The sequence below is a fragment of the Setaria viridis genome, chromosome 2 (assembly GCF_005286985.2).
Source record: "Setaria viridis chromosome 2, Setaria_viridis_v4.0, whole genome shotgun sequence".
In the NCBI taxonomy this organism is placed as follows: domain Eukaryota; kingdom Viridiplantae; phylum Streptophyta; class Magnoliopsida; order Poales; family Poaceae; genus Setaria; species Setaria viridis.
In genome coordinates this window covers 23,497,219-23,508,438 of record NC_048264.2, presented here as the reverse complement: position 1 = coordinate 23,508,438, position 11,220 = coordinate 23,497,219, and the positions used below count along the sequence as shown (strand labels likewise).

The 11,220-nt window shown below is 39.5% G+C and overlaps 1 protein-coding gene across 1 annotated transcript; it reads left to right on the top strand.

The window, feature by feature from the left end:
* The first annotated feature begins 249 nt into the window (after nt 1-249).
* On the top strand, nt 250-4,406 carry LOC117842922 (WAT1-related protein At5g64700). The gene is made up of 7 exons (XM_034723447.2): nt 250-555; nt 648-710; nt 2,348-2,464; nt 2,769-3,021; nt 3,435-3,593; nt 3,749-3,900; nt 4,023-4,406. The coding sequence occupies exons 1-7, from the start codon at nt 374-376 to the stop codon at nt 4,207-4,209; spliced, it is 1,113 nt and encodes a 370-aa protein (XP_034579338.1). The 5' UTR covers nt 250-373; the 3' UTR covers nt 4,210-4,406.
* The last annotated feature ends 6,814 nt before the right edge of the window (nt 4,407-11,220 follow it).

The following is an 11,220-nucleotide window of genomic DNA, read 5'->3' as shown; positions in this document are numbered from 1 at the left end:
TGATAAGAGGGAAACATGAGACACCCAGCCGGGAGCTGTGCACAGGCAGTGCCATGCCCAAACGAGATTGGTAAAAAAGGTTAATTATAAAGAAATTTCATTAATAAGTTGCCTGCTTTATTAGGATCTACTTTTGAGTGCTTGGATGGCATCATATGCCAATTAGTTAAGAAATAGCATATCAATCACCAGGTGCTTGGTTAGACGTCTGTTGCTGAAAATTGGGGAAGGCCCAGCTCAAAAAAGGGACGGAGGACATTGCACGAATCGGGTTCCACATGACAATATATTAAGCCTCTCACCACACGTACTCACTCGATCGCACGCTTACTCTCACCGCACCGGCTCTGCGCAGAGCTTGATTGCCGTGGCAATGGAGGACGCGGCAAGCAAGAAGGCCTACGTGGTCGCTGTAGTCGTGCAGGTGATCTACACCGGCTTGTCCGTGTTATCCAAGGCGGCCTTCAACGACGGGATGAGCATTTTCGTCTTCAACTTCTACCGCCAGGCGACCGGCTCCCTCCTCCTACTCCCTCTCGCTCTCCTCTTCCAAAGGTAACATCTGTAATTGACAAGCAAGCCTCTGAGGAATCCAGTCCAAGTGTGTGCGAGAGAGCTGAATTGGTTTGTTCCGATTCAATCTGCAGGAAAAATATGATGTCGATGCCGTTAGCGCTGCTGTTGAAGCTCTTCTTGTGCGCATTGTTCGGGTATGGAAATAATTGTTTCGTTGGCGTAGCATCCTCTGTTGTTAGTGACTAATTTTGCTGGCCGCCTGGCGATAAATACACTCTAGAGTTTAGACAGGTAGTATTTTTTCTTAATAAAATGGAGGAAACTTCGGCCTCAGCAACAGCCGTGACCATTTCTATTACAAAGTTTTCATCTATCTAATTCACTGATTAAAGGGATGTAGTGTTAATAAAAATAGTGGAGTGAAAACAATCTTTATCATTAATCTCCTCCGTCCATTGTTGGTGAACAACAACCAGTACGTTTCCCATGAAAAACAAAGTGCAAAACGAAGCATATCCCTTTTGTCAAACATAATATCATTACGGTAGTACCAAATGGCCTTATCAAAACAGTCATGTCCACAAAGATATTACGGTAGTACCGGATGGCCTTATCAAAACAGTCATGTCCACAAAGATATCTCTCTTTCTTTATCTTCTTCGCCACTAAGGGGGTGTTTGGATACGAGGTGCTAAACTTTAACAGTATCACATCGGATGTTCGGACGCTAATTAGGAGAACTAAACATGAGCTAATTATAAAACTAATTGCAGAACCCTGTGCTAATTCGCAAGACGAATCTATTAAGCCTAATTAATCCATCATTAGCAAATAGTTACTGTAGCACCACATTGTCAAATCATGGACTAATTAGGCTTAATAGATTCGTCTCTCGAATTATACTCCATTTGTGCAATTAGTTTTGTAATTAGCCTATGTTTAATACTCCTAATTAGCATCTAAACATCCGATGTGACAGGTGTTAAACTTTAACTGGGTGTTCCCCCTTAAGCCATTTTCTAGCATATGACACATTAATCTATGAGGTGTTTCCACCATAACAGTCTGAACTATGCTCTAGATAGGATACTAGACATGCTACAATCAAAGAACAGGTGCTTAATGTTTTCATTGTAGCCACAAAACCTGCATCTTTGTTCCGGGATGTTCCAGTTTTTATTATCAAGCTAGGTTATATTTTGTCAAAATGACACAACACTATAGATACCAAACAATTTTTAAAATTTTGAGATGAGGTAACAGCTTTCAAATGAACTTGTGGAAAAAGGAGTGCTCGGGTTCATCAGAAATTGATACATCATGGATCCAACTGAGAATTAGTAAAATAAGAGGATTATTGTCTGGGCTAAATCTGGGCTACTGTAGCTACCATAGGTTATGCTAGTCAATGAACTTGTCTCGCACTAATGCCACCCCCCACTAATGCTTTATGGAAGCAAATTGTTCAGAGGCACATGATTTTATTAAAAATTTCATCGTACCATGAGGATTGTTGGCTATACTGTAGAGGTTAGGTCATTGTCTTCCTTTGAGGATTCTAGGCCCTACAAAATGGTCTGTCTCAGAATCTAGTATTAGATGTTTTTTTATTATGAAAGTCCCGCGGCGTAAACTAGTGAATGACCTTTAATAGGCCTTTCTGAAAATAATAGTCACTAGGTTTCATCTCAGCCACTTATTCCTGTCATCAATCAAGTGGGCAAAACGATATGCATATAGTAATAAATTCTGCAGGTAAATTACTTACATAATGCGTCATTGCAGCAGTGGTGTATAGCTATATATTTTTTTCTGTCTCTTCTCTTTCCAGGAATACATTGAGCTTAAATATGTACAGTGTTAGCCTGAAACTTACATCGGCAACGCTGGTGGCAGCAGCAGGCAACGCCGTGCCTGCGGTCACCCTCTGCCTGGCACTGGTACTCAGGTACACACAACTCCGACGCATGTTTGTGTCTCCGTATCAAAATACTTGTCGATGTTGACTTGTTTGATCATTCGTCTCATTTAAAAAATTACATAAGTATTATTTATTTTTTTAATTTACTTTAGTATCAAAGGTATTTGAAGCATTACGTATCTTTTTTATTTTTAGAACAAATTTTTGAATAAGATAAATAGTCAATGTTGTATGGAAAAGTTAACGACAAATATTTCAATACTTCAATACGAAACGAAGGTAGTACGATTTTTTTTACGATAATGAGTGCTAAGTAATACATGAACGGCAGGATGGAGGTGGTGAACCTGAGGAGCTCCTCTGGCATAGCCAAGGTTAGCGGTGCAGCGCTCTGCCTCGCTGGCGTCTTGGTCATGGCCTTCTACACCGGGCCAGGGCTCAGCCCCGTTAACCACCACCATGCCTTCGCCGCCCACGCTCCGGGCTCCGGCGGCCACACGAGTACCTCAAAGGCGGCATGGATCGCAGGGACGTTCCTCATGGTCATCAATAACATGGCGTATTCCCTCACAGCCGTCTGGCAGGTCGGTGCATTATTTTTTTTCTCACTCTCCAATTTAGAGGGGGTTTGGTTCTTTAGCCTGGATTAAAATTCATGTCACATCGAATATTCGAACGTTAATTAGAAGAACTAAATATGAGATAATTATAAAACTAATTACATAGATGGAGGCTAATTTATGAGATGAATATATTAAGCCTAATTAATCCATCATTAGTATATGTTTACTGTAGCACCATATTGTTAAATCATGGACTAATTAGGCTTAATAAATTTGTCTCGCAAATTACTCTCTATTTGTGCAATTGATTTTATAATTAGTCTATGTTTAATACTCTAATTAGTATCTAAACATTCGATGTGACAGGAATTTTACAAACACCCCCTTAATTTTGTTTCTACTCCAATTCTTGTTATCTGACTGATGACCTGCAGGCTAGAATCCTCAAGGAGTTCCCTAACAGGATGCTCGTGGCCGTCTCACTCTGCGTGTTCAGCGCGCTGCAGTCGCTGGTCGTCGCCGCAGTGGCCGAGAGGGACTTCTCTAGGTGGAAGCTCCGGCTGGACGTCAGCTTGCTCGCCATCGCTTACACTGTAATAATGATTGTTACTATATATGGTATTTTATTGTTATTTCTAAGAATATTTATTAGCAACTCTAGTTTAGTTGCTGGCTTGCAGCAACTACTGATCGAGTAGCAAATTTGCAGTGCTGATAATGACTATGGAGTGATGAATCAATGGAACAGGGGTTTGTGGTGACTGGAGTGTCCTACTACCTGCAAGCGTGGATCGTGGAGATGAAGGGGCCCGTCTTCTTCGCAGCCTGGCTCCCGCTCTACTCCGTCTTCACAATGTTTTGCTCCTCATTCTTCTTGGGAGAGATTGTTCACCTCGGCAGGTAACCAAGCACAAGAACTGTAAAATTGGCAGCAAAGGATTACATTGATTATAGTTCGTGTAGAGTAGAATTTTTTTAATTTTTGCTCATAATATTTGTTCTATTCGTTTTTTGGAGGGCAGTATTTTGGGTGGAATCCTGCTGATTGGAGGACTTTACAGCGTGTTGTGGGGTAAAAGCAGGGACAGTATGTCTGATGGATCAAACAGCGAGATGAATAAGATCGATGGTGCACAAGATGAGCAGGAGCGCAATAAACCTGACGCACCTGAGGAAGCAAAATCAGCAGCAGCGGGTGAAAAAGTCTGATGGATCACGGAAGCAGCTTGACCTGCAGGTCACCTTTTGCTTAAGTATTTTTGTTGTGGGACAAGGGAGATGCCCAAACCCTGAGATCGTTGCGAACACTTAGGGCATCACGTTAAGGAAAGTGTTCTAGAGTATTTTTCATGTGAATGTACTGTTGACAGTATAATATGGCTGAAATGCCCCTTGTTTTTCTCCTATATGCATGCTCCTTTGAATGCAATAACATCCTCACTAATTCATTCACCTTACACTACACCTTGCTTCGGCATTTACAAAGGGGGTACTGACAAAAACTAAACAAACTTTTTTGCTTTGTTTCTGTCACAGTATGGTTAATGTATTCTAATTTCAACAACAATTAATCATCTAGGTTAACGTTTTTTTAGAGTTCAACGGGGAAAAACCCCAGTCCATATGCATTGCAAACAGGACGAACAGGTCTAAGCAGTTACAACTCAGGGTGTCTCTCTTCAGTGCCTCACGCCCCGCACAGGCCTCAGAAACGTACAGTTAACAAGCGAACAAGCTAAGCATAAGTCACACAAACACTCTCCAACTAGTTTAAAATTCCCTACTTATTTCACCTTCTACTAGGCCCATCTCTCTCCAGCTGCACAAAAAGAGCACTGATAGCAACTGGGAGGCCGGCCCAATCCTGTCTTCTTCCTTTTTTTCTGCTCATAGCTTGGTGTTGGTCATCAAGAAGCACCATCCTTCCAGCAGATCATCCCCTGCATCACTGCCAGCACCTCCAAACTGCTCAGCCATGTATTGTATCTCTCCAGATGTTTTGCGGGGCACAGCAGCGACCATGATGCATGTTGTAGGTTAACTACTAAGATGTATATATCTATATTAATGAATTTCTCTTTACAACAATGAATCAATTTGCGGATCAGGGGTTTGTGGTGACCGGAGTGCCCTACTACATGCAAGCATGGTGCATTGAGATGAAAGGTCCCGTCTTCTTCGGTGTCTGGACCCCACTCTGTTTTGTCTTCACAATGTTTTGCTCCTGCTTACAAGGAGAGGTCATCCATCTTGTAAGCAAATCAAACTAGATAGAAGAAGATGTTCACTGATCTTATGTTTTATTGCTAATAAAATTAGAAGAGTAAACAGTCATGATTGTCTTGTTTGGTATATTGTGGCACCATTCTCGGTGGAAGAATAAAATTAGAAGAGTAAACCTTGCTGGTTGGAGGCCTTTACAGCGTGATGTGGGATAAATGGATAGAGCCTCATCAAACTATTCGATTGGGTTTAGTTTTGCATAGAACAAACAAGCAGGGGATGCTTCAAGGGCCTTAGGTACTCTATGGTTCATGTGTGATAGTATCCCATTCCCATCCCATTTTTGCTAGTATTAGGTTCAAAGTTATATGGATGGGATAATATACCTTGCAGATGAATATGTAGCACATGATCCAGCACCCACAAGATACGGTAGCAAGGTGTGTTCCTGATGTTATCGTTCGCAAATTTGACACGCCGAAGGCGGCAAGGAGGACAATGCAGCACTACGCATGGATCCATCTTGCCATCTCAGTTAGGTTTGAAGATGATTTTGTTTCGTGGAACAACAGGAATTATGTTCTGCGAATGATACACAGAAAGGGTTTTATGCAGAGGAAGAATCATAGAAATATTTGGTTTTCTGCTATTATTCCCCAACCACCAACCAGTGTTTCCTCATTCTTTTTATCGCAACAGTATGTCCTCATTGATTTTATATTGCAACAACACTCCCCATACCTATACGTACATATATATACATATTTTGCATTGCCTGCTATATTCACAAATACTATTAGCAGTTTGGTTTTCTTTATTATTTTCTTCCAATCTTATTGGGCATACTGATTCTTCTGGGTGAAATACCTCAACAATAATTAAATTAGTTTGTCCATGATCTACGTTTGTCAACACAATTTTGCTCGGCCATGGGCTCACAAGAAGCGCTCCATGTTGTGTGATACGTGCACGTGCACAACACTTCAGAATGAGTGGCATTGGGAACCCATTTTCAACACACGTACATCTTGCTGCCTTGCGGGGAAAATGCCCGGTCTCTCGGCATGAAGACGTGTCTTCAAACAAGAAGTTATCCTTCATTTGTAATAAAGGAGATTCTTGCCGAAATTTTATCGTGTCTTAGGTCAATGTAATTTTTGGTTTCTGGTCTGCAGCTCTGTATATTATTCTATCTGAATTATTGTACATGATTATACAAAAAAATTTAATCGTACGTGCATATGCATCTTAGAGCTATCAACAATGCAACTCAAAAATATTGTAATGTTCCTGTAGTTTGCGCAGGCTCGTTTTGAAGCTTTCAGGTGAAGTCACCTAGGATCCTAGGTGGTCACTCTAGAAAAAAAGAGAAATCTTATAAATTCTCAAAAAAAGCAAAACATGTAGCCATCAATCGGTAGACTCAAATCATCATAGCCATTCGATCTATTATATTTTCTAAAAAAATTACCCACCATGCCATTATAAAAATAGTCTAAAATAACCCCCTAAATCTATATCTAAATTACCCACCTTTGCCATTATATAAAATAAACTAAAGTAACCCCCTAATCTTCATCAAAATTATCCACTCATGCCATTGTAAAAATAATTTAAAATAACCCCCAAAATTTCCAACTAAATTGTCCACAACTAATACTTAAAAAAATAACTTAATTAAGCCCTTAAATTTGCATCTATTATTACCCACATATGCCATTATTAAAAATAATATGGGGGTAACCCTAAATTTTAATCTAAATCACCTTAATTTAAAATATACACCAATATATAATTCTAAATTATCTATTTCTTACACTATTGGTATATGATATAATTAAAGTATATCCGCATGATGTGTCTCGTCATTTATAAACATATAGAGAAGTGATGAGAATATAGATTTTTATGCTAAAATTATAGCTAAAAGTTAGGGTTCATTAAACAAATTCAAGTGCATACCTGTGATGCAAAGTGAAAAGTTAAAGATTATAAATGTGGACGAAAATGCTTATAGAGTAATTACTAACTAAAATCTATCGATCGGATGAAGATAATAAGTATATATCTATATAAGTATTGTGTTCGAATATTTAACAAATGAGAGGTAGCTCAAGGTAATAGTTTTATAGCAATGTAGCCTTATTTTTTTTTCATTGGAGACTCCGCATTAGTTCCCACGAGACACGCTAGAAAAAAACAAATCCTTAAAATTCTCACAAAAATTAGAAATATCAAACATCAATCTTGCAAACTCTAATAATCATACATTGATCTATTATATTTTCTAAAAACTTACGCACCACTATCATTATAAAAATATTCTAAAATAAACCCTAAACCTATAACTCTACAATTATAGAAAATAATCTTAAGTAACCTCATAATCTTCATCCAATTTACTCATGCATATCCTTATAAAGCATAACTTAAAATGCCATTCTAAATTTGCATCTAAGTTACTCACATATGACGTTATTAAAAATAACCTAAAGTAAACACTTAAATCTTAATCTAATTATCTTAATGTGCCACAAAAAACATCCAAAAGTAAACTAATATATGATTCTAAATTATCTATTTATATTATTGTTAATATAGAAATACTAAGTTAAGGTACATGCACATGGTGAGTGTCACCACGTAGACCATTTATACATGTATGTGAGGAAGTGATGAAAAATATTAATTTTTATGCTAAGCACGATGTATGGAGGTGCTATACAAAATGAAAAAAAAGTATGAATGTGTATGAAAAGTGTATAGAGTAATTATTAATTAAAAATCAATCATAACTGGACAAAATAAGTACGCACCTATATGAGTATTCTGTTGAAGTATTGAAAAATGAGAGAGTAGCAGGTAAACAATTTTGATTATTAGCTAGGATTCTAATTTCTAAATAATTTTAAAATATAATTGCTTTTAAAAATATTAGCCCGTGCGGGAGTACGGGTCGATAGACTAGTTAATCTTGATGCTGATAATTTTTATAATGTGCCGGAGGTAGAGGCCAGAATCCTATCTCTTATTCCCTTGTCAAATAAAAAGAAAAGCATGACAAGATGCTCTATCTGGCTGCTTCTTGGCACCCGGTAATCGAACCAGGTTCTGAAATCTGATATCAAGAGTAATCGACCATTCTTTATATCAAACCTAAAGTAGTATCATGTCACAGGCCAAAATACATATTCAATTGGTGATGAGGCAATGGAAGTTTTCTGAAATCGAATTTCTGATAGCATGAATGACTTGAAAGAAACTGTTTTCTATTATGAACTTCTGTGCTTTCATTCCTTGATTGAAGAAGAGACAGGGTTGGTTTTTGTTATAACATGATATAGTCGAAAAATGATGAAATGTATATGTATATCTTTGACTCAGGATGAGAACGCTATTATTCCTCAACGAATTTCTATCTAATCATATGCCCCAAGCTCTCATGTCATTCATTTTTGTTACATAACAACGGATTCATTCCATCCAAGCAGTGTCCAATCACTCCCAAGTCTCAATAGTATGGAAGCCACCAAGAATGGGATGGATGAAGGTGAATATATGGTGCTGGGTCTGGGACCGGGACCATGAAGGAAGAGCAGTTGCAGCCCCATCAAGATGGTTTGAGACACCGTCTTATTTTATTTCCCAGGCGAGATGAACACTTCCACTGGTCGCTATATATATAGGCCGAGAACAACTGCCACTCAGCATCAGCCTCGTCTCCCTCTGTCCTCAATTCATTCGTGCATATCTAGGAATTTTGCATTCAGTAACAAGAAGAGCACAAATTGCGCCATGGACATGGAAAGCGGCGCATGCAAATAATGTGTTTCCACCTGTGGGACCATGTCTTTTTGGAATAGGAGGCACCAGGCAAACTTGTCCCAGGGTAAATTGGAGGTTTTGAGTTGTGGTACAAGTCGGTGCATGTATTGGAACGAAGGGCCAGCGCTGAATCCATAACTCTGAGAGGGTGGGGTCTTTACGTGGCTTCCATGCAGCTGGTCTAGTGACACTGAGACGGCAGGAAATATTACAGCTGCACCTGATGAAGACGAACAACTGTAGTAGCACACCTCTCAGCTACATTGTAGGAGATGGTCTCTATATATATCAGTGCAATTTTTCAGGATTCATGAACGTACGTGTGGGGACAGTGTGGGTCCAGCTGGTTCCGCCAGTGAGAAAATGATTCACAAGCCAGTGATGGATTAGAAACTTGTTTAACAGTGGCAGGCACAAGAAATTGTGCACACATTGATCGTCGACTTCACCTGATGATAATACTCATGTATCATGGTGTTGTGTCAGAACTATTTTTTTTACTACTGTCTTTGTATCCAACCTGATCATGAACACAAATGAATGCTCGATCGGTGCCCTTGTCCTCAACAAATGCATCAGTAGTCTGTATGACTCTATCCATATGCATATATACCTCATATGACATCATGTGACTGCTGTCCCACTTTCTCTAAGGTGAAGGACATGTATGTCCCTAACTTATAGTATCATACATGACAACGACAAGAAATATATATGTTCTCCAATTTGACTAAAAAAGCTCGTAAAATTGATGTTTGGCATTTTTGGAATGAGTGGTGTCTGGAATTATGTATCAGGAAGCATGTAGCCCAATAAAATTGATGTGCCATGATCAGGCCGTGAGGTCTGGTTCGCAAGAATAGGTAGGACACACTTGAGCCTCAAATTCTGAAGGACTCAAACAGGCGACAAGAGGGAAGTGAATGGGAGGTTATTTAAAAACTCTTCAAGAAATTCGATCTAAGTCTCAAAGTAACCTTCAACCCTCTCTTCTAGCTATTGTCAAGATCACGTAGTCACAACGGACCTACTGACCTTATGAACAAAGCTAGGAAGGCTCAGAAACAACACGGAAGCAAACGCAAAAGATTTATGCAAAAATAAGATCAAAACACCTTCCACGTATCGGAACTTTCGACCTCTTACCGGAACTTCCGAAGGTGGGATCGGAACTATCTTGAAAACTCCAACAGGGGTCCTCTATGGTTTCGTCGGAACTTCCGACCCTGTATCGGAACTTCCAGCACCTATCAGATGTATTGAAACACTACCGACAAAGGGCTCACAGGTTTTCAAAAATAACACATCGGAACTTCCTACACAGTGTCGGAACTTCCTATAGCTCAAAAAAACAGCCTGAAAAGTTTAGGTCAACACTTCAAAATTTAATCAAATGCCCTCCAAAATTCACAAAATTTTAACCATAGCTCCGCAATATCCTAGTGAGTCTTTTCTCAAAAGATCTCCTCAAAAAGACCAAAACTTCACTATGGATTCTATAGAATACGGTCAAGAGCACAAAAGAGAGAGAGTTTTGGGAAAACTTCAAATTCAAGCTGAATCCGTGGGGGTTTGAGGGGGATCACATCAAAGATGCTCACAAGGATCCTAGCAACATTTCCCCCCAACAAATCTCACGGGATTTGAGATCAAACGCGAAGAATGAAAAATCCCCGAAAATAGCTCCGAAAATACCGAAAAAGAAAAACACTCAGGAATGAAAGATTTTTGCACGAATTGAGACATCAAAACACAACTAAATCATGAATGCATAATCTTCACAAGATGAGGACTAGCCTCCTCCCTTCATCCACCCACTAAAATGAAGAAATCAAGAGAAAAGAGCAATCACCCTCTCAACTCCCTCTCTCCTCTCTCTCTTTAAGCACTTGGCTAGCCTCTAAGCAAATGAATTAGGGTTTTCTCAAGAGGTGATGAAACAACCAGCCATCCACCCATATATATAGTCCATGGCAGATGACTAAACTACCTCTACAACTACTACTAAGATAACTGCCCACACAGGGGCATTTTGGTCCAGATTTTTATCGGCGCATCGGACGGACACGCCACCTTCATGATTTTACTTTGCCTCGATGCAAGCTTCGCGATGATGCCACGTGCTCTCCTTCTCAAAGCTCCGGCCGCACCAGGCTTGCCTCCGGTTTTGAG